This window comes from Lates calcarifer, linkage group LG20, assembly GCF_001640805.2.
Source record: "Lates calcarifer isolate ASB-BC8 linkage group LG20, TLL_Latcal_v3, whole genome shotgun sequence".
NCBI classification, from domain to species: domain Eukaryota; kingdom Metazoa; phylum Chordata; class Actinopteri; family Centropomidae; genus Lates; species Lates calcarifer.
In genome coordinates, this window is record NC_066852.1 from 17,721,323 (window position 1) to 17,748,880 (window position 27,558).

The 27,558-nt window shown below is 39.4% G+C and overlaps 1 protein-coding gene across 2 annotated transcripts in view; it reads right to left on the minus strand.

The window, feature by feature from the left end:
• The window catches only part of LOC108893427 (gamma-aminobutyric acid receptor subunit beta-2), a 119,116-nt gene that overhangs the window by 17,391 nt on the left and 74,167 nt on the right, over window positions 1-27,558 (minus strand). For both annotated transcript variants that reach the window (XM_018691445.2, XM_018691443.2), the window contains 2 exons: window positions 15,786-16,006; window positions 5,343-5,425 (listed from right to left, as the gene is read on the minus strand). In XM_018691445.2, the coding sequence (XP_018546961.1) occupies window positions 5,343-5,425; window positions 15,786-15,991 (289 nt within the window). In that variant the 5' untranslated portion in view covers window positions 15,992-16,006. The remainder of the gene's footprint in view (window positions 1-5,342; window positions 5,426-15,785; window positions 16,007-27,558) is intronic.

Consider the following 27,558-nt stretch of genomic DNA (forward strand, 5'->3'; position numbering starts at 1 on the left):
GAGACCTGTGCTAATATTACAGACTTTCTAGTTCATTCATTTTCATCAAGTAAGCCCACAAGTCTGTTCTTTCCTCAGGCTGTTCATTTTTAATAATTCATTTCTGGTGTCAAAATGTTTAAAATCAGTGTTATGTTATGGATCTGTGAATCCACCAAACTTTTAGTCACAATCATTGTTTATGTTTCTCTCTATAAACTAATTTGTGTAGTTCTGTGTTTCACATAATTATGATGTGTTAGCAGGTAAAAAGTGAGGTAAAATTGTTTTGCAACAATAGGTAAACTGAAATGCCACCAGTGACTGAATTATGTTAAAGTAATGCTTTTTGTTGCTTTGCATTATTTGAATGCTTTGTATCAGTAGCTCACACTGTAGTTACCTATGCAGATAATATGTTCCAGTTAGGTAAGGCTGAGAGCATAAAATGCCTTTGGAGGGAAAGCAATTCTTTATTCAGCTTAAGTAAATTTTTCATTTAACTGCCTAGAGGTTGTTTTTTCCTCACTTTGTTACTAAATGAACATACTATCATCTGCTACCTCTGTAGTAAGATTTGCTTAACTTTGAACAACTACAATTATCTCTAGCAAAAATTGCAACCCAAAATACGCATGAGAAATCTGTGAATTCCTCGGACCTTGAGTGATAGGATAACATGATCGTCCATGCATCAAGTCCTGGTGTGATTCAGGATAAAAATGATAAATGAGAATAAAATGGTACAGTTAGTGTGGGGAATTGGTTGGAAAAGGGCCAAAGACTTGTGCATAGAGTGACCAGTATAGTTCATAATGGAAACTCTGCTGTAAACAAATATGTTTGATGCAGTTTTGTCCAGGCTCAGTGCAGCTGTAATTTCCAGTGTGGCCTGAGAAATAATGAAACATTTCTTTAAGTACCTTTCATTCAACAAGTAACAGAACTGTGTAAGTTGGGAAATAAGAAGAATTTCAACATGATTAATTCTCTACTAAAAACTTGTGTGCGTGGTAACTTGATAATTATAACTTTGTTGTAGAAATGAAAACAATATAGTGGCTCCATCTCTCTTTGCATAAAATAACCATGCTGATGCAGCAACCACTCTACTGAAACAGCTTGTTATTGCATGATTAAAAGTTGGTAATTAAACCAGGGTCAGCAATTTAACTTTTGCCTAAAATAATTAGAAAAGGTCAGCATGAAGGGATAAAAGCCTGATCCATAAATGGAAGTTCTTGGACGTTATATTCAACCTGTCAAAGCTCATTAAAAAATCACAAGCATCAGTCAGTGGCTCAGTACTGGGAATATTAGGGGACATCAGAGCAATCAAACTCATTGGAAACAAGCCAACAGTTGGACAAAAAGCTGAGTACAAAATTATGACACTGGCAAATGTGTGAAAGAAGAGAAGGGAGGGGGCATACTAAGAGAGACAGAGAGTAAAGAAGGACACAGAGGTACAAGTGGAGAGCAGGGTAGTGAGAAAAAAACAGGTACACCTGGGGATTCAGAGAAGGGAAAGAGCTGCCGCTGCATGAAAAATCAACAATCTAACCCAATGAGTAGAGTCACTGAAGGCAACAGCAGATCCACAATAGTTCAAACCAGCAGAGATCCCCTTCATACTGCTGCTCCATGAGTCCTCTAACTCTCAGGGCTCAGATGAAACAAAAGAGGAAATGTGTGTGTGCTGCCAGGCAATCACATTTTCAAGTGCCTGTGACGTGCACACATATACACACATAAACACCTACATCTATGCATGCATGCACGGACACAGAGCCAGAGTTGCCACGCCAGAGCCAGTGTGCTTTAAACTTGGTGGGAAAAAAGCCTGTTGCCAAATTAAAAGAGAAGGATGTGTGCTTAGGGTGCTAGTTGTGTGTGTGTGTGAGAGGCACACTCATTTATAACCAGCCAATGTCCCTCTCTCTGTCTCCCCCTCACTTGCCTACCATCATTCCCTGAACTATGTTCAAACAAGTAGTTTAAATGGACATTGCACAGTATGAGGTAACATTTGCAGTTACAAGCTCTGCACTATCATACCAGACGCATACCAGATTCCCAATTAGGTTTGATTAAGGTTTTTTTGCTCACTGTTCTTCTTGGCAAGACAAACTATAGATGACAAGTGAGCAGTCTTGTGTAGCAGTTGTGTCAGCATGAAGGTCATGCTCTCAACAATGTCATGAGCACACTGCTGCTTCAGTACCTTCCTAATGTCTCCCTGGTCTGTAACCTTATGTTTTTCTAAATGTGAGAAGCAGAAAATGAGGCACAAGGGTTTCTTTGCTTTTTGTCTCATAGATGAGGGGACCAAAATATTGTTTTGTTTATGTTATAGAAACTTTTTTTTTTTTGGAAACCAGCAGAATAGTTCTTTGCCCTGATGAGTAAACTGATGATGTTTAAGAAAAAAAGAACAATAGATTTATGCGCATCATATTAATGACCTCTAGAGAGACAGCAGTGAGAAATGTAAGATGGCCACCAAACTCCCTCTCTCCTCTCTGGAGGTAATGTGACTGTGACTAGGTTGACTGATCACCAAGTCAGAAGTGTAGAATTAAAGAAAATATCTACTGCCAATCTGGTGTGCCAAATAATACAAAGAATATGAGATTACTCTGGCAGGCTAAACATGCAAAAACACAGGGATGGACAATAGTTAAGACAATAGTAATTTTTAGCGCAACACAGCTACAGATTCCTTAAAGGCATCAAAATAGAAATGACAGTGAACAATTCAAAAAGATTTAATATATTATTATCATTTGTGCTCTGCCGCATATTCTTTCTAAATTGGGAAAATCCCAGGTATGTGTCAGTGAGTTCATCAGTAATGTATGAATATCTGCCACTGTCCACCATGCCTGCATCAACCCTCAACCAGAAAAGGTTAAAGGGTGTCTGAATCTCTGGGGAAATCAAAGAAAATGATTATCACCAGAGGCCTCTCCATACTGGCCACTGGAAACAAAGTGAAAAAAAGAAATAGAACAGGAATATGTCTGTTACGTCAATTCATGCTGACAGCCCTATTACAGAGGCCTAAGAAGCATTCTCTAACAGGTCCACAACATGTCATTCTGTAATTTTGGCATCACTAAGAAGACAAGCAGGAAACCCTGTGCCACTTGACAACTGCTTACCTAAACACTCTTACTCTTGCATAAAACATTCTTAAGTCCATGTTAAGAAGTGACAGACTTGGTAAGGGTAAAGGGGTAGCGTTGTATCTTTAATAGAGTTTGGATTTGATAAGGAGCTGTGATGCTAACTGTACTGTCATCACTAAAAGAGAGAGGGAGGCCTGTGTAGCTGGCCTGAGGTCACCTTGTCAAACCTGCTGAATAACAGGTTTAATTGGTTTGCCCCCTCCTGGCTCACCTCAACCATTTGGCCCGACAGCTTTATACACAAAAATGTTTCTCATTCCATTCTCCACGTCTCTTTCACACCACTTTGCCACAGTTTGATTTCAATTCCCTCCCTGCTGGTGTTCTCTCCTCCCTAATTTTTTTTGCCTTTTCAGTTTCTTTGGGCATTTCTACTGCCAACCTAACTGCCAACCTATCTCAAGCACAGATGGCCCCAAATTTTCCTATTGAGGATGGATATATATATTTATATATGGGTGTTTTGATTCAGTGTTTCCTATCAACAAACAGCTTGCATCAAATTTTATGATTCCCATGAAATCTGCAATGCAGTTTTTCTTAATGTGTGCATCGTGCACCAAGCAAAACACATTCTGGTCCATTAGCTGTCTACCTTACAGTGGAGCCTTCATGCATTATTGTAACCACACTCTCATAGGGCTGAATGTAACAGGCTGCTGCTGGACAAATGGCCTGTGTCTGGGAACAGAACATTCTGTAAAGTGGCTATGGAGCTATGTACAACCTATGCCTTGTATACAGAAAGTTCCAGGCCTTATCCTCACATTTAAAGGACAGAGAAAATGGAGAAGGTGATCATAGAGGTACTGGGATAATATCTTTATAATATCAATTATATACAGAAATTGTCAAAGCATGTACTGTTACTACAAGCACACTGATCATATATTGAGTATCAGGCCTCTGCTAAACGTCACTGTTTAACTTCCTGTATTGTGCGATCTTGATTTCACAAAAACTCTTAAACCGCCTCGATTTGTTCCTTACGCTCTAGTTCCTGTTGTACACCAGCACCAGCTGTGGACCTTCCAGCTCAGTTGCACAATTTTATGAAACACCCTTTAGCCATCTCTATATGTTACACACATCTGGATTCATTTGCAGTTATCCAATTGAGTTCTGACCTTAGCATGCTACCAACTATCAGAATTTTTTTGGCATTGAAGCAGTTGTTTACGTCAGGGCTGTCAGCTGTGTTGGACAACATGCCATATGAGTGCATTTATAATGAGAGAACATTTATTTGAGAAATCTGAAAGTACTGCTTTAGATTTTTACAAAAAATACCATTAGAATATCTTGAAAATGAAAGTACAATAAGTTTATAGTCTTTTTTTACATTTATTGATTATGAAAATCAGGCTTAGAAAAACTGAAACAGCTGATGGAGATACAACAACAACAGGTTCAAGGATACACCAGCACCTTAAATCCCAGCACACTGTGGTTAAATGTTAGGTGGCTTAGAGGCACCACAGCATCCCTACGACACCACTTACGTTGGACTGGTTGTAAATTGTTGTCATTTGAAACTAGCTGTGAGCGTTAGACAGCATTAGTGCTCCTTTATCACTTCAGCACCACAGACAGCACACATTAGTTCACAGTACTGGTGAAGGTAGGGGTAGTAGGCATTGAGCTGTGATAAGTAGCTCATTTGATGATGGCTATCTGATGTCATTCATGGATCATCTATATCAGCCCATAATGAAATTAACTTTCTTCTTGGAATCAATTTTTGTGCGATTAAAAAACACACCTGAATAGTATTTATCTGAAGTGACGATACATCCTACCTAGAAGAGCAAACTCAGCTGAGTGTATATTTATAGAAGGTTTCAACTTTAGCCAAGGGACATTGTAAACTGAATGGGAAGGATTATGTTTAAAATATTAAAATAGTGAGTAAATCCTTGTACAACAGTGAAGCAAAAATTGTTGGGACCCAGTGCGGACCGAGTGACACATAGTTCCTAACAGCTGAGAAAAGAAAGCTAAGGCTACGGAGGTCTGTGTACAGACTGAAAAGGATATAGTTGAAAAGATAGAAATAGCTAGAATGTAGGGGAATTATAAGATGTATATAACTCAGCACTGATGAGACACTGAATAATGACACACTGATAAATGATAGAAGATAATCAATAAATAAAGAAAGGGATTACTCACAACTCTCTATCTCGAGCGTGCAGTTTTGCTCATCCAGTGGATATCTTCTTAGGTCCATCATACAAGCAGCTGTGGTAGTGATCCTGAAAAGATATGACACAATGACTGTGGTAGAATCTGACAAGAAACTGGATGTTTAATGTTTTCAGCAATGGCAGAAACCTCCACTGTCTTCTCATCTGAGTATGTAGGGAAACGTAATACATGACAATACAGAGGTTGTTAGCAATCTAAAGGTAAATCATCACTGCATAGCATTTATACAGAACTGCTAGTTAGGACCAAACCCTTGAGTAGAAGTTTGGCAAGTGATGATCCCTTGAGCTCTGACGGCTGGTCAGTTACCTGTTTTCTGTTTACCATTTAGGGTTTAGGTCACAGCTTTTATCTTTCTTCTCTGTCCCTGTAAGTGTCTATTCATGGCACTACAGTGTGCACAGGGGGCCACTATAAAAACTAATTTGAGAATTGAGTGTCATGGAATAACATTTATAGCTGTTTATGGGAAAGCGTGAGTGCAATCTATCCTCATTCACATTCTCACTCAGAATTCTGATAAACACTTTATACTACTACTACTGAATACTATGTGAATACCATTCACATAACCATAAGTAACTAAACAAGACTTCAGACACTTGACAGGTAAATGCATTTGAAGGTTTGGGGCGGCGGCAGTGGCAGCAGTGGGAACTCCGTTGGGGATTAAAGGCCAAAAGCTAATCCTGCTGTCCCAGTTTTAGCATTGTTTGGATAATCCTGTGGGTCCTCTATTAGGCCCCACCTGAGATGTGAGTCACTGTGAGGATCAAACTCTGTAGGACAGCAGTGACAGCAATAGGCCAGAGATAACAGTAGTAGTGTTTGTATTCTGACAACTGCATGCCATAACCTCAGGAAATAAGTGGGATGAAAGGTAATGTATTACAACCTGACGTCATCTTGACTTTTCAGGTGAAGATTATTGCTTGTATTAAAGGATACCTCAGCTGCCACCTCTACCACTAATACTAGATGTAGAAGCAGCAGAAGAAGAGGTGGCTTATTTCACATTGCAGAATTAAGTTTACCATTTCAATTTTCTTAACAATAGCTTTTAGAAAAAATCTCTTATATAAAATATTTATGGCCACTTCACAATCTCATGTTATGTTGTGTATTAGTTCAACTTTACAATGTGACAAAGTTTTATTTGAGTGTGTGATGTCAAAGCTTTTTGTGAGTGTAAAGTTTTGCCAGATGTCCATTCCTCTCTCTGTTGATTTGACTGACATCGCTCTGCTTTGTGAACACTGTTGGTGCATGTGAAAAGTTGTATGAACAAACAAGAATAGAGGAGATTGTGGGAGGTTGTTTTATGTTTTTCTCCGCTTAGAATCAAAGCACTTTTCATGTTTTAAGTTCTTAACCCCTCAAGTGTCACTTGAGAGGGAAGTATATATGAGGTGCTGGCATGACTCCACAACAACACAGAAAATATAAGATGTGATTTATTGTGAGGCCTTGATATTTAAGATAATGAAATTATCTCCCTTCTGCATCTCAGGACACCAATGAAGTTTAATGACTGTAGCATTCAGAGAATATATCATGTATCATATACATAAATACACCAGTGACTGTTTCTATACGCTGTGTAAATCAAGGGAGTTGTTTTTATTGTGTACAGCATGGGACCAATGGAGTAGGCCTCAGACACACTGGTATCTAACTCATCCCGACAGTGTTCATTAACAAAAGGTCTCAGAATTATCATTCAGCTAATAAGTTTCATCTACGGAAGTACTTCAAATGACAAATATAAATCTTATGATCCTTACTGAAATGCGATATAGCACCTGAGATGCCACAAATCAACACTACCTGACTCTATGGAGCATGTTGAGAAAAATAAAATAAAATAAAAAGTAAGGCTGTAGATTATTATCTTCATTTCAACTGGGATGGCCTCAAGGGTGACTGTATAGACAGATACAAGAGCCTTCAGGCAAATGGTAGAGCGGAGCATAAAACTGACATCTGAGGCTTAAGTATTTTACTTTCTCTATGGCAGATCCAATGTTGACATAAAAATATGGCGCCATGTGGGACATGATAAATGCCAGCTCAATGCAGGCATTGATGAGAGGCACAAAGATTATGCTTTTAGCACTTCAGCAAAAAGAAAGTTAGTTTCTATTTCTTTATAAAGTATTTATTTCCCTTCATATTTTTTGTTTTTTGTAAGAAAAAATACTTTATGATTTGACCATAGACTTTGTGAACCTATCATTTTTAGTCTATGAGACTGTGAGATGTAGTAGCCAAATGAGCCAAAATCCTGCTCTAAAATAAAAATAGTCTTATATAATCAAAATGGCAAAGTGATTGATAAAATTATTTATTTAGAGAGCTGCACCAAACACATAATTGAATTTTCTTCAAGAGGACCAAAGTCAATACCAGGTTCTTCATAATTGTTCTTGAAATCCCATCCTAACTTACGATGCATTTTTAAATCATGCACTACAAACAAAACAAAGCAGTTTAAATCTGTATTATTTATGGCATGGCTGCACATAAACTTAATGTAATATTCTAAATGAAAAGCTCGAGCAAGATAAGTGCTTTTAAATAGCTGCAAACAGCAATGGCTATAGCCCTTTGCTTCCTTGACCCTATCAAATTCTGTGTGTATATATATCAGCATAATAGCATTTAGCCTTCCAATTGCTATCAAAACAAATAGACAGGGATGGATCATAAAAGACAATAACCACAGCCAGCCATGAGTCAGTAGATAAGGTTATGTTGTCCATCAGACTTTGTGAAGAGAACATAAGGACGAGGCTGTGAGTAATAGGCTGCCATTCTTTCCCTGGCTCTGGTCTTGTGTGGGAACTTGACTCCCACTGAGGGAGTTGCCACAGAGCAGCGCAGCATGGTGGGTAATCGTCTAGGCACACCTGACAACATAGATAAATTTGTGCCAGAGGAGAGGCTCATCTTGAGTCCAATCCTCTGTGTTACACAGCAGAGATAATCACCCTTGTGTGTCTCTGTTCCTCTCTCTCACTCTCTCTCTCTCTCACTATTCCATGATTCAGACCAACAGCCACTGCAATGCCAATCTTTTCTGCATCTCATAATCTATGCATGTCTAAACCTCAAGCCATCCAAGATTCATGCTCTTGCACACTGGACAACTCAAAATGCTACATGTGATATGACTGACAGCTTTTGAAATTGTGACGCAGCAGTGCGACAATACTTTAATAAAGCTCTTGTGGTCAGTTTTTTATACTTCATCTGTATCTATGGCCAAGCTCACCACAGGCACCATATGGTGGACAGGTGGGGACCACACCTACCCAAATCAAAACAGTCCTTGCAGTAAACTCTGTAATCAAAATCACCAACCAGGGAAAGATTAGTTATTTCACAGTGCTTGAATTTTTGTTTAAATGAGTACTGTAGTTCACAAAAACCATTTCATATTATTTTCTCACAGCTGTGTCTACATTTTTGTCTCTCTAACAAACAGTTGTAGCACCGATCCCTGTTAGTCTCCTCCACAACAACAAACATAACCAGTGTTAAGTGTTCCAAAAGACAAAAAAATCTATTGGATCTTGTGGATCTTTAATACAAAGCATCTAACTTCAGCAGCTTCACCTTACTTCTCCTACCAACAGTCACCTTGGTTTCTTTTAACCAAACTTTGACCGTGATTTTGAGTAGTTTTCTAATATTTTAGTGAAAAACAGCTGATTTTGTCATTTAGGTATGGGGACTTGTGGCTCTCCGAAGAGCCACATGAAGGGAGGGCAGGAAGGCAAAAGAGTGAAATAATGACAAGAAAGATGAGAGGAAATTTGAAGACAGAGGATGTCAGGTGAGGCAGAAAGGGGAATGTCATAGCGGCACCTTTAAATAGCCATTAAAGGATTTCAAAGGGAAGAGTTCTAACGTTAACATTCTGTTTCATATTACACACCTCAGGGGTTGCCACCACCTAGAGTGAGACCAGAATGTTGTTTGAGCCTAAGAGGTTTAGATGGATTCTCCTTTTCTTTCTCTCTTGTCCCCTGTCTTTGTCAGCGTTTATTTCTCTCTGATGGATTTACTGCTGGTGATGGGGCTCTGTGACTTCCAAGTGTTTAACCAAGGGGTAAATTGCCGGTTACTTTCTGGCAACTTTCTGATCTTTGTGTCAAGATGGAGTCAGTGGTGTATCACTGAGAGCAAAAGCCTGTGGCAGAGTCTTTGAAAAGATTGTGTGGGAAAGGTGTACTGTGGGTTATGCATGTTTGTGTGGGGTTATATGTGTGTGTTTGTTGTTGTTGTGTTGCTGTCACTCTGTGCATGTGTGTAAGACTCTGGCTCTCTATTTGCCCTCACATACTTTCCTGTCTGTCCCATCCATTAAATGATGCACAGCCGCATTTCTCACTCAGTCTTAGCATAGTCCTCGGTTGCTTGGTTACTGCCTGAGGACACTGCCAACCACACCGACTGAGCCCCATATGTTGCATCACCTGCAGTGACCCTCCATATTTACCAGACGGTGCTTGAGGACTCTGTTCCTGGATGGATCAAACTTGTGAGGTCAAATCAGGGCCAAGTAGCCTTAAGGATTTCCAGCAGTCATTGGGATTCAGGCCAAGTAAATGTGTTGACTGCTGGTCACATACAGACATGCTTGGTGGAAAGTAAGAAAGTACATTGATTCAAGTACTGTACTTCAGTTACTCTTTAACACTGAATCCATTTTCCTTTCCATTTTCCCTACCACTCAGTATTTTGTAACCCTCCATTCCCTCTGCTGCATCTGTTAAAGGTGCTGTATGTATGTTACTGCTATCACTACATAGCCAACGTTAGCATAAACAGCTGTTTACTTACCAGTCCAGAAGAAACATTGGGAGTTCAGCATCAAACATGATTCCTTTACATGCCAATAGCTGTCAATTACCAATGTTAACTCTTGTTTTGAATCTACCTTTATCTATCTGTCTACTGCATTTCTTCTGCTGAAGTTGGCATGCTAACCAGCTAGCCACAGCCCTTTTCATCTTGTAGAACCACTTTGTGATAGTAAGTCACTGTGGCATCCACTCTGCCCTCTGTCCAAAATTAGAGAAATTGTAAATGCAATGATGGCTGAAGCTCTTGGTGAGTAAACAGCTGTTAATGCTAACATTGGCAACAGAAAAAAACTACATATAGCATCTTTAAATTCTCCCTGAGGTAAGTTAGCAGTTCAAACTAGAGTCTTGGCTGTCAGCATGAGACTCATGACTGCATGCACTTGTCATCTGTTTTTCTTATTTCTTTAGCCCTTTCTTTAGATCTGACTACTTCTCTTCCATTGCCTGCAGAGTTCTACATTCAGAGACATAAAATCAGCCTTGTGCCAGATATTTATCTGATATTTAAGATAATGACAGCATTCAGAAAGCACTCATCCCCCATAGCCAGCTGCCTCCCACCTACAGCTAACCAAGAAAACATAGGGAGTAGGATGCCCATGGAAACAAATCATTTGGATGCTGTAACACTAAATACATATTTAACAAGAAAAACACTATTACTTAATGCTGGAAGGCAAAATATTATGTTTATCATTTACTGGAAATGCTTTGTTGAGTTGATATTGATTATTCAAGTTAGACATTACTTCTCATCTTGTAGTATCTTGTAGAAATTTATCTACTTAACTGTCAAAAAAGCTCTTTACTTCTGCAATCTTACTGCAGTCTCCCACTGCTCACTAATCCTCAGTGACAAACACACTAGTCAATTCAACAAAGATTATTCAGGCCTATCCTGCAGCAAATAACCTCTGATAAAGGCAAGACCCTCCGTGTATTTCTCAGGCTTAACCTGCCTGAGAAATACAGGGAGGCACTTTTGTTGTTTCTTATCACTTCCTTTTGCACTAATATTATACTTCCTCCAGTCAAATTCTGCCATTCACTATTGTTTATTCACAGCTGAAAGAATGCACTTGGAATGGTGGATTTAGTTTTGATTATCAATGTGGAGGTGGTACAAGTTATGTGGAAAAAGGACACTAGTTTTCCTGTCAACAGATGTGTGCAAATGAACGCATACCAGCCCACAAAAAAAGCTGATGCTGTTTGCCTTTCAGCCAACATAATGAATCCTGGGATGAATTGGCAGTTCAATGGCAAATGTAGTGTGTGTGTGTGTGTGTGAATATTCATCGGCTGTTTGTACATTCTGTGTGTGGCTTTCTCTATTATCAGCATCTATGGACTCAATGCATCCAATTACTTTTCCAATAAATAGTCTCAATGAAAAGATTCTACTTCTCACAATGCATATTGCTGTTTGTGTATACAGATAATGTGGCCACTATTTTCTTATTAAAGTATGTATATTGTATATCTGTAACAAATGTACTATTAACGGTGATGCTCAGATTACTATTTGCATCATTCAGAGGAAGTGGTTGTGGGGACTCATCTTTTTTTCTTATCGTACTCACCTTGTAACTTCAGAATTTTGCCACAGTGGACAAAAAAATATTAATCAATATATTTATTTTGCATATTAGCTTCTCTTGCAGGTGACTAAATGCTTGTCATGGAATGATGTGCTGTAACTATTTCTTGATGAATAACAGTTTATCTATCTGCCTAGCACCTCTGTGCAGCATCTCTGCTAGCTGTCTGGCAACCTCTCAGTGATGACTATAGCCTCCAGGAAATCACTGTGCCAGGCAGTTGTTCACCTTGAAATAGTTCCAACACACAACACAAAACCACAAATTGAGCTTTAGAGGTGTTGTTAGGTGTATTTTCGAACCTTGGACAGGGCCGTGCTAGTTGTTTCCCAGTGCTTCCAGTCTACATTAAAGGCTAAGCCAATCACCTCTTTGCTCTAGCTTTATACTAAACTCACACATTCCCCAAAATGTCACACTGTTCCTTTAATATCCACTGCTTCACACTAACTTAGGATACTGAATATATGTATTAATAATTTTGTATATTTCCATTCATATATTTATCCTTACTTGATTATGTGATTATCATTCACATAACCCCTATTATATTTCATATTTGAACTTCTTTGGTCTGTGGTTTTACTACTTGGCCCAACTGTCATCACAGGGATCATTAAAGTTCCACGTACTCTAATCTAATTTATTGGCATAATAAAGTAAAGAGCTGCATAATTTTTATTAAGCTTTCAGGGGATAGTAATATGCTGTATCTGCATGTGCTGCATGGATTTCTGAGCACTCATTGACATGTGCAAGATGCCTTGACCCAATTTAGGATTTGTAAAAATCTGGTCATCCTACTTACATGATATTGAGTGTCAAGGGTGATGGATTTCTTCTCCCAGTTTCAATCTAATCCCACTTCATCCAAAGTAATATTTGCGCTGACTTTGTGTTGTAACTTCTGTGCAGTGGAAATGTTCAGACCCATATTCCAAGTGATTATGGATTTTTCATTTGCATATTAGATTCAGTGTTTGCGTTGATACTGTAGGTTATCCGTTTTAACTCAAATGGCCTGACACAAGGAAGATTTGTACTATTTGAGTTCTATTTCAGTATAATCTGACCCTCGCAATCTGCTGTTGCCTCTCTAGCTTTCCACTGTATGCTTCTGTCTACTTTTGATGTTCCAGACAATGAGCACATTGACAGTGAAATGAGAGAGAACCACTTAGACGCAATGATCAAGCACCATTCTTATTAAATGAATATTTGAAGTTACTGTGGTGCTAGATGTCAAATTGATGTCCCCGGGGGCTAACAGTATTCAGGATGCAGTATGTCCAGGAATGTCACAGATTTTATTTTAAACATTCTCACGCTGTAATAAACAACATCATCAAACAAGTTCAAAACCCATCAACACTTTCTTTGATGCTGTATTTACTGTGTAGGAATCTGACGTGCAATGCTTTGCTTTTTCATCAACATTAGTGTCAGCATATTGCTTTAAAGCCAGCTATGATCCAGGAAGAATGGTTATAGTAGTGAACTGCTAATGTTAAGTTTGAGAGGAGGATTTGGTTTATACCAGGGGGTTTCTGATTTAATCTGAAGGCAATAAATGAACATAAAACAATTGTGATAAAAAAAGAAGTCTAATTGTGATTCATTTTGCACTTGTGAATGCTGTGGCATAATTGGACACCATGTTCAGGTGAGGAACATGGTGCCAACTGTAATAATACATCTAAGGATCTAATTACTGTGGTTTTTTTTTTGGCAGGAGAGTAGTCAAAGGGTTATATTTTTTTAAAGAGAAACATTCAGGATTATAGTATCCAAAACATTTCAGAGATTTTTCTGAAACCTTTTTTCTTTTAATAAAATGTGACTGATTATTGTCGGGAGAAAGAGATTAGGATTTTAGTCAAAGAAAATGGAGAAAAGGGCAAGTAGTTGCCCATAGGATTTTCTGCTGCCCTTATTTTCTCTCTTTAATACTCATCTATTTCTTTATCTCTTGCTATTTTTATCTCTAAAGAATCTGGTTGGCCTTTCTTCTCCTCTTCTTCCTCTCGAGTACTGCTGTAACTACTAACTGCTCACCATATCCACCAATTCTTTGCCCTTTTGATTGGAATCAGAACTACTTGAACTTCAACACAAATTTTGGCAGAGACTGTTTCTTTGGTTGACATGAAGCAGATAAAGGAGACATAATGTAACCTTGTGTAAGAAACTGGAACAAATTACAACATGCTGAACACTGTAACAGGCCAATGGGTGAGTAATGAAGACAGACAACACTGATGAAGAGGACCAAAGAGAGCAATACTGGCAAGATTTCTTTCTAATCCTCTCCTTAACGCCCCTCTCTCTCCTTCTTTGTCTCATTGTCTCTCGCTTTTTCTATTAAATTTCACTCTCCCACAACAGTGCCAATGCGCTGCCATGATGGCCATTAAGATGTTATGGTTTTCAATAACGTTTTATAGAGTTTGGGCATCAGAGGCCTATTTGCAAAATGAACTGATGAGACATCAGTGAGGTGTGAGAAGTGCACTGTCATCATGTTAACTTTGAGAGGTTGAAACTCAGTGGAATGGGTCAATCAATTTATATAGTGCATTAGGGCTTTTGTTTTTGGCAACTGGAAAACAGGTGGGACATGTCATATTAGCATATCAAATATGCAAATGTCTCAGCTTGGGGAAATATTTAGAATATCAACTAAAGTGGCTTCCATGATGAATGTTTACAAAGAAAAAAAATCAAACCTGATGTTTCGTCAAAGTTGTGGAGGTGTCAACAAACTTGCCGAATGCTGAAACCTGTCTGAGAAACTCATCCATCACACTATGTATGCGAGGATTGTAAAAATCACAACCATATGCTCTTTAATTGTTTTTTGGTAGCATGCATGACTAAGATGAATGAATGTTTCAATCATCTTACAAGCTTATATTCAAACAAATCACAATTAGTGAACAAATTTAGCAGTCAAAAATACTGTTAACGTTGAAGTTGTTAATAGCTTTTCATGACTGAAAGGAAAATGTCCCTCTTCTCCTCTGCCTTTGGGGGGGGGTACATATGATTAATAAACAATGGAGCCTGTAGACTGAGAAACAGCAGGGGGAATGGAGAGAAAAAGTAAACAAACCCGTGCTGGAAACTGTATATTTTACAAGCCATGGACAGTTAACAGCTAACATTTTGTTAGCAGTGGTACTGAAGCATGAGAATCACACCAGCATCTACACTAACTGAAATGACACTGACAGGAAAGTTTCTAAGCTGCTGTGCATGTGTGATGCAGCTGACAAGCTTATTAGCTATCCAGCCTGCAAAGTGATGGTAGCAGTGCATCTTTCCCTGATGGATGTGGTTTGGACATGAAACAAACAAATGGAAAATGTAATTTAATTTCAGTTGAACTTTATGGCTTTCACCTGCATTTACTCTAAGTACATGTGGTTTTTTATGTTTTCAGTGGTGATATAAATTATGCAAGGTTTTTGCAAAAGAGTGTAATTTAGTATTAGTTGGTAATGTGCACATGTCCTGTAAATGAGGACACAAGTAGGTCACTTCATCAACATTAGAAGTTTCACTCAGGGGCAATATTGCACCTCACATCAGTAGTTTTCTTCATCTGGCTCTAATGAGCTAATTACTGACTGAGTCTAATGCTGCGATTGTTACATTAAAGTTGGTAGAAGTTTGATTTTTTTTTCCCTCCCAGGTTGTTTGTTTGAATTTAAAAATGGAAAGTACAAAAGATTAAGTGGGAAGAGTTTGACAACATGAAATAGAAATTACTACAATTTGTGCAGCGCAGGCTATCATTATTCGGTGCCGTACCCGTCCAGTGAGTGGGAGATATGTTTTTGTTTTTTCCTGTTTAGTTGCACATGTAAATATCTAAACCCGTGGTATTGTTGTGCAGTCAAAAGTGTTATTTCAAGAGATTAAAATCTCACCTTAGACCGTACAGTACGGTTCCGTCCGGGTGCAGTCGAATCATTCTATTTTTCACAGTGACACCATGGACAAACGATTTCTTGTCATTGAGGAAGTAAGTGTCGGGGACCCAGAGCTGGTCAGCCACTCGGTTATCTAGGGTCAGATTGAGGGGGATCTCAGAGTAGGACAGCCGCTTGTCTCGCCAGGCCTGCTGGAAGTACATTGTCAAAGTGTAGTCCTGTAAGTGCACAGAGAGGGAGCAAAAGAGGACAGAGAGGGGACGGGAGGGAGGGAGGGATGGGAAAGAGAAAAACAGAAGGGAAGGTGACAGATGAAGTGGGAGGAAAGCAGCCAGGATAGGGGGGAAGAGAGAAAGATAAAATAGAGGAGAGATGGGGAGAAAAGAGAGAGAAGGGATGGTTACTCCAAAAAGCCACCATTTTTCCACAGCTGCTCTGTGTAATACTTTTCCACTGCAAAGCCCTCAAATTAGACCAGACTAGTCTTCAATATTGGATGAAGTTCACTTAAAAGCAAACAGAACAGCAGCAGTGCAGGCCAAAAAAAAGTTTCAGTACAAAGCAATGGGGAATTCCTTCTGTTCATAGAAACATGAGGTTAAGACAGACAGTGTGAAAGAGTGTGTATGTGTCAGAGAGGGGAGGAGAGACAGAGACAGAGAGACAGATGGTTAGGGTTTGGTGTGTGTGTGTGTGTGTGCGTCAGTTTGGATCTGTTGATATATGATAAAGGGGGTGAAGCATATGTGTGTGGCTTGCTTGGTTGGTTTATTGTGTGTGTGTGTTTTTTTGTGTGTGTGTATGTGACATTCATACATACACATGGAGAAGAGGAAAAGAAAGAGAGAAAGAGAAAGAGAAAGAGAAAGAGAAAGAGAAAGAGAAGAGAGAGAGAGAGACCACATGTTCCAGGCAAATGAAAATAACCTCAGAGCAACCTCAGAAATCTGTTTTACAAAATATCTCCTATATGCTCTATTTGCTTTGACAGTAGCTGTCTTTCTGGGATTAAGCACTGTTTTTGAAATGGGCTCACTATGTTGTACTTGCATAACATAGTCACCCATTTTCTTCCCTCCCAGAACTGAAATGGTAGACCATCCTCTCACATCACATCAAATTGCGCACAGATAGCACATAGCCTTTGAGGGACTGTATATGTCTGCTTTACATAGCAGAATCAGACATCAAAGTGTACTGGACATAATATGCATGTTTGTCAAAAAGGGAGAAGGCACGGTGAGGATGAAGAAGAAGCATGTCGAAACATTGGCACTACTGAGGCGAGCTTGCATAGATTTGTTTTATTTGGACACTTGAGGGTACCCTGCTGAATTTTTGACCGCTCGTTATGCTACAAAGTAATGTGTTGAGGAGTGTATAAGCATGTGCAAGAGGTTGCAAGCTTACATGCATGTGCATGTGGGCAGTACTATACATACTACAATATCATGCAATTTTGCTAATCAGCAGTTGGTGGTGGTAAAGTGCCAAGAAATGTAACAGTGTGCCACAAGAACATGACGAAAAGGGAAATGGCTAACAAGCTAATATTAACGTAAACAATGTGGGTTTTAAAGTATTCTAGAAATTAGCTTTGCATATGTTTTATAAGGAAGGAAATGCATTTGTTAGACCTCAAGAATATGCAGAATGTAAAGACTGCTCAATGACATAAAAACAAAAGAAACAAAAAAAATGTATGCTAAATAGGGCAGTAATCTTAAAATTCTAATTCAAAGTGACTGATTATGACTAAATCCAGGATTGGACTACATATACAAAGATACACTTGCACACACCTAAAACCCGAAAAAATATCCATCAGGTTAATATTTCATAAATAAGCAGAGGAAGGTTGATAAGTTGCAGTAAAATTCCCTGATGATAAAACTAGGACATGATAAAACAGTCAAGCCAGCAGTCAGATGCTCATGTAGTTCACTGAAGTAAGAAGCCTACCAATCATCCATGAAATACTAAGTTAAATAAACTTGCTGTCTCAGGGAACTTTTTTGTCATGACTGGCACATCCACTTCCTGGCAAAGAGGCTGAACATGCATTTTTGAATATGCCCGTCGGCTACAGATCTGACATCCCACAGCACCCTGGGAACTGGAGGCTGGGATATTGACTGGATGGAGTCGGGGAAATGGGAGCAGCTTTTCTTAGTGAAATCCTTGTTTGACTTAAATAGGTTTTGTCATGTTGTTGTTGTTGTTGTCTGTGCCTTATTTGGCTAGGGTTGCTGACAACCAAGAGTTTGAGAGCTGAGTTTTTCAAAGGCATAAACTCTATAGTGGCAATTCTAGCATTCAGTATTATAATTGGACTTAGATTGGGAATGGAATGATTTGAGTAAATCCAGTATCAAACACAGTATGCGATTGTTGAATCTTTCATTTTTATAGCCGCTTTTCTCATATATACAGTAAACACTGGATTGCCTTATTTAGGATGGTTTGAAGAAAAACATTGGGAATGGTATGTAGAGGCTTAATTAGATTTTGGAAGATTGACAAAAACATTAGGTTGCAGGATCCTGCACAAAATAGTAAAATATCTGTGATGGGTTGTAGGCAGTTTTTTCCCTTCTCTCTTTTAGAAAAATCACCCATCAAATAAGTGAATTCTTATAACTGGGTGGCTTTACACTTGCACCAATGGGTTCTCAGCTGCACGTGCTGCCTTCCCAACACTTCCATCCCTGGTCGGTGCTTATGTAACAGCTCACACTCTGCTCTTCCTCTCATGCTGTGCACCACAGCACGTGTGGCTGAAGAGATGCTTGTTGCCATGTTGTCCTCCTAAACTATCTCCTTTGCACCCATCAGTATGCACACATCAAACATATGAAACATCAGGGAGGCTACTCTACCCCTCTTTCAAGTGGGCAGGCACACACACATGCACACACACACACACACACAAACACAGCTCCTCTTCCTGTTTTGGTAGAAATGTGGACTTTGAAAATGACTACAAAAGTACATCCCATCTATAGATACTATATAAAAAAAATGCACTACATATCTCAACAATATGATTATGTGTGTGTGTATCAGTGTATTTTGTGCTCGTGGGTTTACCTTGACAAATGTGCTGTATGTGTGTGTTTCTTTTTTTTTTTTCTTTTTTGTTGTGCTTCAGGGATCACAGCCCAGGCTGAAGAGAGACAGAAGAAAACAATGCAGCTGTGATTTTCACCTGGCACTGTGGATTCTACAAGCTTTCTCTCTGTCATAGAATCCTTTGCAAACAGCAGAGATTAGATAAAATCACGATCACGTGTATAACATTATTCAAAGCCCTAGAACTCATAATAAGCAACATTTATGAAAGCCATCATTCTGGCTGGCATATGCACAATCCTCCCCACAACAGCGTCCACTTTTTGAATCTGAAGTACTCCTAAGTAGCCGTGAAAAGTTAGGGGAAAAAAATGACAGCCAGGTTATTTAACTGAGTGAACATTTCCATTGTTATCCCAAGAGCCTATTATTGCCGGCCTATCTACTTGAAGAAGTTGTGGTTTGCTTTGTGGGATGGGCCATTGTATGTGTGTGAGGTACCACTGTGGCTAGTTTACAGTGAACATAAAGCTCCCCTCAAAGACATCTATAGTGTACATCTCTCTTTATCTCTCTGTAGGAGGAGGAGGTTGTAAATCACCAGAATAACTGCAGCAGTGGTATTCATGTAAGTGCAAGGGAGGCTGTCATAACAACGGTCATAATGAGCATCAGTACATAAACTATGTTGGGGGGAGAAAGAGAGAGTGAGGGAGAGATGGAAAGAGAGAGGAAAGGAGACAGAGAGTAATGCAGTGGGAATGATGTTGAATTTATGAGGGCAGAATATGCTGCGCTGCCAAGCTGCCAAGGAGAGGACAATACAAAGTGATCATTGTATTCTCACAATTGAAGCTGTAACAGAATGTGAGAGTCTAATGTACCTAATAAAGTCCAGCTCCAAGGCACACATCCTACAGTGTAACTTTCTTAATTTTGGAGATTTCCTATTGAATATATTTCTTACAGAAATATATTTCTTACATAAATATATTCAGTATCCTTTACCCTTTATGTAAAACCCTGTCTAAAGTACACTTAATGCTACTGCTCAGTTCATTGATACATGTGCGACATCATCATCAAAAGCCTGCACAGGTGTAATCCTCTGCTGGCGGAGAATCTGGTGCTCAAAGACCATTTCTATATGGTGTGCTCACCTGGTTCGCTGCCGGCACATGAACTACTGTGCTGAAAGAGGTAGTGTCATCACCACTTAGCTATCCCTGCAAGTGAAAGGCCAATGGGAAGAGGCACAATTATTTGTCATCACATAAGTGCAGTGAACTTCTCATCGTCTCATATCAAGTCATCTTACCCCAAGCCACCACCCGGTGACAGGCCTCAAGTACTTGTAATGACCAGGGTGCCCTCTGATGTACAATGCTTGGCTGAAAGCTACTTTAGGCAGTCTAGCTCTGTTGTGGGAAATTAAACATTCTCCAATTGTTTTATCGAACTTATTTTAAACTTTTGTTTGACTCCTATGTTTTTTTTTTCCAACACAACAACACAGTGCTGCAAAGCAAAATAGAGTACTCCTACTGCAATATTGAGTTGTATCGGCTAATGAAACCTATATTTAGAACAAAATGTCCTTTAAAGTTGTTTGGGTTCAACTCAGGTCCTCTCTGCTGCTGGCTGATTCTGGCTTCTTATTTAGGATTAAATCACATTGCTTGATGAAGGCTGATAAACCACTGGTTCAGTTAGGGAACTCAACTCTGAAATTTAAGTATGTTTATTTTTCTGAAAAATACACATTGGATGAGGAAACCTAATTGTTCTAAGAACTGTTTTATTTAATTAGATTAACTGAGTCAGTAGAACAGATTAAACAAACTACACATGAAGACTTGGCTGCTAAAGATGAATTTCAGTGGCCAGAAAATGACAATTAAATGTATAAAGCTGAGAAATATATAGTAGCTGCTCTGTCATGTGAATGAGTGACATGTAGCACTCAGGCAGTCAACTGATGATCACCTGATGTGTGGCACGAATGACCTCACGTCCACACCACACTATGGCTTCTATGTTTCTTAACTACGCACATTATCTGTGACAAAAGCCAGCCCACACAATCTATAGTCCCATCAAGATTATGGATTCCCAAAAGTACTCTTTCAAACTTTCAAACAAATTTGTGTTTCTTCACTGAAAGGGCTCATTTTACAGCCAAAGTGACTGTGTGTACTGATCTCTTAGACACAGACAAAGATTCCAGACAATTCTGTATCTAGAGTATATGCTTGGTCAGTCAGCTCTTCAGGCAGCCAAATTGTACAAAATCTCATATTGATATTTCATGCCATGGATATTACAGTTTGAATCTGATATGATTTGACTGCCAGAGAGACACATGAATGCCAAAAGTGTCTGTAAGTAACCATCTCACATTGCTCAAATGAATGTCACCTGTAAAACTTGTAAAGACTCATCTGTTCCATAAATTGTCTCAGCCTCTATGTGCCGCATTATTTTCGCAGGATTATATGCTCCAGCTGCCCACTCTGACCCTGTCAACCCCACTCATTCTCCAAACTGCCCTGTCCACTAACCCTTCACATCGCATTGAAACTCCCGCATCACCATTGCTTCTCTTGGACTGAGAAAAACATGAAGAAGTCATATTAGACTTACTTTGTTGGATTGGTGTTACAAGCCCAACTACAAACTCTACTATGTATCTCTTTTAATTGCTACAAGTTTCTTTTTTGTCTTGTAAATGCTAGTTCACACTTTTCATTGAAATTGGATTTCTTCATTCTTTCCCTCTTAAAATAAGTTATGATGAACTAAATAACAAAATGTGATTTTTCTCATGACCTTTGCAAAAGACATTCACATTTTCAAGCATTTTCCTCCTATGATTAAAATTTGGTTAGATTATGGTACAAAAATGACTTGATTAAAGTGGCTATAATCAATACTTTTCTAATAACAATACATGTGTTGCTTGTAGTTACAAAATTATCATCCAACATTTTTCAACTCATTGTTTTGGGTTGCTGTTGCACAACTTTACTGTTTTGGTTCAATCTCACTCTCACAGTGTTGTTTCTGCCTTGGTAGGCCGTTGGTTTTAGCAAAAAATGGCTGGCTCTGAAAACTGTACACTACCTGCTTAGAATCAAGACAAGCGCAGTTAGTGACAAGAATGAAGCTGCTAAGAAACTACAATATTTCCTTTAAGGTTAAGAGACATTCCTTGGTTAAAATAAAAGGCTTATAATCTGTCCATGCCAACCCTCCTCTTTATGTGGTTTTGTGATTATATAACAATGTAATACTACTTCCACCTTTACTCCTGACAGGCAGGACTTATAATTCAGATAGCCACTAGAGGTCCCTCTCAATGACACATTAACGTAGGTCATATAGGGCATTCCAACAAATAACACTGGAGGTAGTCTCTTGATAAAGTAGAGAGGATAAAGACAAAAAGTTGTCATACAGAGTGGAGGAGAAATGGAAAGGGAATGAGGGAATGACTTGGAAAAGCAGGAGAAAAGTTGGGGGAAAAATTGGGGCATGATGAGGTGTGATTGGCGGAGGAGGAGGATGGACCAAGGGGAATGATGGAGGCTTACGTCTACGGTGAGAAAGAAAAGAGAGAGGGATCTGAATGAGGATGACAAAATAGTGAGTGCTGGTTATATATCTTATTCTTTCCACTACCCTTGAAGTCAGTTTTCCATTCGAGAGCTATGGAATGGTGTGGTAAGTTTGCCGGGAGGGATGGGAGGGTGGGAGGGTTTTAAGGGAAGGGGGGTAAATGAAAGGCATTGGAAAGCTCAGTGGAGCAGTGATGCAAATTGCTTTTATTCTCACAGCTCTTCACATCCAGCCTCTGATTTCAGCACCAGCAATGACCTCCCTCTGCTATTTTCTCTCCCCTCCTCTTTTATCCCTCTCCTCATCTGCCCCATCCATTCCCCTTTTCCTCTCTTTCATGTTATTTTTTCCCCTATTTCATCTCCCATTTACCCTTATTCTTTTACACAAATCTCCTTCCATCGACTTCTCCCTATAGCTTCCCCTCTCTCCTACATTCCCTCCCATCTATCCATCTCAATCTCAGAGGATCTCCTGTTGCATCTATTTGCATGCAGTAGTCGAAAAAAAAAGGGGGGATATGGGAACACATTGCAGGAGAGTGTGAATGGCTTAGATCATTACCACTAAACAGACATAGCCAAGGGAGTCGTCTGGAGAACATGACAGGTGTTGGATCAGTCTCTGAGGTGCTAGATTGGTTCTGAGCAGCCCTGTAAAAGACTCAGACTCTAATATCTCCTCCTCAAAGCTTGCTGGTGTAAATCTTGGGACTTTTCATTTCCAAAAATGGCATGTTTTGCATAAAAGGGCACCCTAGCAACTGAATGACTGACTGGCAGGAATGGACTGGCTATTCTACCTTGACAAACCATGTGACTGTGATTTGATTTTGGTCTTGAATAATAGTATGTTTTTTATTTCTTTTTTACGGCTTGGAGTGATAAAGCTGAAATAGGTATATGTTGCTTTAAATTATTTCTATAGTGCAGTGACCTTGAAGAGTGGAACTGAATCCTAAAGCAGCCTGCCTCTGAGTCCTCCTCTGCCCCCATCCTCCCTGCATCTGTCTCACTCTCCCCTCTCATCCTCTCTCTGAAATACCTTTAGTGGGGAGGAAATGCGATCCCACCACCACCACTCATCCATATGTCCATACCGCACTCTATCATCCACCTACTTTGGGTCTTTCAGAAAAGCCCTCCAACAACAAGTGGCTTTCAATTTCCTGCCTCACATGGTCCTCATGCCGTCAGCGACAGGGTATGAGGAACATGGCACAGGGCACAGCATTTCCAGAGAGGCCTAATAATAAACATGCCGATCCCCACAGAGCTGAGTGACATATATTCCCCAGTCTCTGGAGATATGTGTATGTAGTCCTTAGGATTCAGCTCTGTATCTGGAACAGCTTGTGCACCGCATGTAGTAAATCTGCAACAGGAAAGCATACAGGGGCTGCTGCAGGGGTTTCATCTGGCCCATTTGCTCCAGAATAAATAATGGTGGTATTTTTTAACAGTCAGAACTGACAGCTTAAAATATAATCTAAATGTATATCTAAATAGATAGAGCAGGAAAAAAAAATCTACATCGAAAATAGTTTGACAGGTACAGAATGTTTGAAGGAATGTTGAAACTGTGTCATTACATACTCTGTCCACCAGAGAGCAGTTCTGAGTCTATTTTTAGAGAATAAAATAAATGTTAATTGTTATATCGTTACTGGATTTTTTTTAAGCTCTCAAATTTTCACTAACTTTTTCATGCAGGCCTAAACATTTTTATATCAGTCAAATTGATTATCCAATAATTATCAATTATCCTTTATGTGGAAAGAATGATATACACACGTGTGTATGGAAATGCCTACATGTGCATATGATGTCAGCCACACAGTGAGTGTGTGCATTTTTGTGTGTTGCTCAGGCCTCAAGATTGAATTCCAATGACGGCATTACTCTGACCAAAGCTCTCAGACCTTTTTTCTGTTTTCTTCCCTCAAGACCATTTGCTTACTTTATGGCATGTCGGAAACTAGATGACAGATTTCAATAAAGACCAGACCCTTGTTTGTTTACTTGTACTTTGTCTAACCTCCCTTTCCATCACAGCTGTCCTCTCTCTCTCTTTCTCAACATCTCCTTCCCCCCTCTCTCTCTCTCACTCTCTCTGTATATATCCCCTTTTCCCTCCGTACTCTTTCATCATTTACTCTGGCCTGGACATAGCTTTCAAGAGAGCTTGCTGCTGAAGGTGAATCAAATTTAGAGGAACCTTTTTTTTCCCCCCAAAGCAGAGGTTCACAGCTTTGCCAGTTGGCAGTCGTGCAGCTTAACTGACTACATACAATTTATTAGAGTCGATTGGAGCATCTGCAGGCCCTTTTGTATCCCTGGAGAGGAGTAGAGTGGAGTGGCAATTCAGAGACGGGTGGGGCGAGAGGGTGGGTAGTGGTGGTGGGGGATGATGGGGACAGGAAGAGTGAGAGAGAGGAGAGCAGGACATAGATTATTAGGGTGCTTTTTGAATCCCACTGGAAGACATGGTGGGTGGAGGGAAGCTGATGGAGGTTTCTATCTCAGCTGTCATTCATACAAGATGGAAGGTTAGCTGGCCAAAGACAAGAGGGGAAAAAATGAGTCTCTGTGCACATCATTTGTCCCACTTACTGCTGCATAAAGAGACTGCGTGTGTGTGTGTGTGTGTGTGTGTGTGTGTGTGTGTGTGTGTGTGTGTGTGTGCGTGTGTTTGAGTCATTATTCAGCTAGGGATGTGTAGGTGTATTACTGTTTTTTGACAAACTTGCCAAATTTCTCCTTTCTGGTGCTGCTAAAGCTCTGGACAGCAGTCTTTTGACTACCCCACATACTCAACACACATACAAATACGCTGATCCACTGGAGGAGTCCCACATCTCATGCATTATGGAGGTCTGGGGAACTGAGGAAGAAGCTGATTGCTATTCAAAGAGAGTACAGAGAAGCACACCCCACATCCACGCATTGTCAACAATGAGATAATGCAATATACTGTATAGACATCTGTGGATCGATGGCACGTACACAGCCTGGGTGAATACAGAAAACTGGTTAGGAAGGCGTAGCTGAATCACAATCCACTTTTTGCATGCGTGTCTGTGTGTCTCTGGGTGTATGGCTTTTTCTTTGTCCATGTACAGAGTTGTGTGAGCCCACATTTGATGGCCTGTATACAGTATCTCCTTGAGCGAGGACACCCTTGAAGAAGCAATATCTCCTCACAGTTGGACTGACCTACAAGAAACGCAGGGGTGCTTTAGGAGGGTGTCAGCTTCAGAATGTGTGTGTGTGTGTGTGTGTGTGTGTGTGTGTGTGTGTGTGTGTGTGTGTGTGTGTGTGTGTGCGTGCGTAAGTGTGAGAAAGAGAGAGGGAGAGAAAGTGTATGTATGTGTGTGGCAATGACATACAAGGATAACAACACAGGCATGTTATTGTGGAAAGTAATTCCATCCATCCTGACAAAACCACCTATAAAAACACAAAAAAACTATATTGATGAGAGATATATAATGGGTGGCTACCTGATGCCAATCTTCAGTACAAGCAAACAATGTTTTTCTTCTTCTACACTTTTTTAACTGTAGGAAACTGCTTAAATACATCCAATTCAATGGTTTTCATTCAAAATGGCATAACTGAAAACCACTGCACTCTCCAAATGTAGTTTTCTGTAACTGTCCGAGATATGGTGAATTAGTGGTCAGAGGGACAAGGGTGACAATCAGTCCTGAAAATTGTCAAAATTTACCAATCAAAAGCTATTCTGAAAGTTGGACTATTGAATATAAAAGAAATAGTCCTAATGAAAAAAAAGCTGACATTCAGGTCTCTGGAATATCTGGAATAAGTAACATTTGACATCTACTGAGTTTTTCAAATGTCACTTTAAACACCAAAAATGAAATCATATTAACTTCTACTACTGGAGTTGTACTTACTGAAGAACATGTATAAAACATGCTCAATACAATCAGTGCTTTTATTTGCCACTCTGATTGTATCTTATGTTGAAACTGAACATGTTAAAAAGAATCGTAAATTTGGTTTCTTACATGCAACGAGTAATAATAACTTGATGTGAGCGTGAAGAAGCCTTAATACTCATAGTGCTCTAAAATGAAAATGCGTCTCACACAAACCCCAGCATACATCATGGTCAACACTAATCCTCGCAATGTTATTTGTTTTTCCAGTGAGTTGTTCCTCTCCTCATCTCACCCTAACTGACCTTTTTAACTGGTGAGAAAGATCAGGATTATAGACTCATTTCATTGCCACTGACAAAAAATAAAAAAAAAATCTACAATCCAAATTTTGCTTATAGCATTTTCATTTTTGGAGGTAAAATCTGTCAATACAAGACAACAAAAAGTATTTCTTGAAATCCATTCATAAACTTTGATATTGATCAAACAGAGAGTACACTGGGTACATATTGTGCAGAAAACATGACTTCCACTGCATCATTCTGTATATAAAAATAAAATATACTGTCCCATAGAAGGGGAGAGTGAGTGATAAAACGTAAGACATCTACTTCCTCCTGCCTCTTCCTGGCAAGCTCTCCCACTACTTAACAGCCAATAAAACACTTAGTATTGGAAATCACAGACATATAGAACACACTTAGTCCCTAGGTATCCTAAGTGCATCAGAATACAATCACATACACAATGTACAAAGGATGGACAATCATTTCTTGCATGCAATCACCTTGAGAGGGCAATGCACAAGACGGAGACCAAACCAGAAGGAAACCATTTCAAAACACTTAAATGCCTGGCTAACCTCTCATCCAGGTTTTCTTTTCTATGTTTTCCTTGAATACTCCCCCACAGCTGACAATTATAATACTGAATCATTTAAGAGGCTGGAAAACTGCTCAGGCTTAATCTTTATCATAAGTGCTGATGTAAAATTTAACATAACATACAACGGCAGCGCTCACTCATGGTTTCATTTTCCCAACCATGCCACTTCCTGGCATCAAAAGAGAGAAGGAAGAACAAAGGAAGCTCTTAAGACCCTGAGCAACAAGGCTGAGAAGACGATTTGTAATTTTTTGGATTTTGCACTGTAAAAAATGGGCATTTCATAGA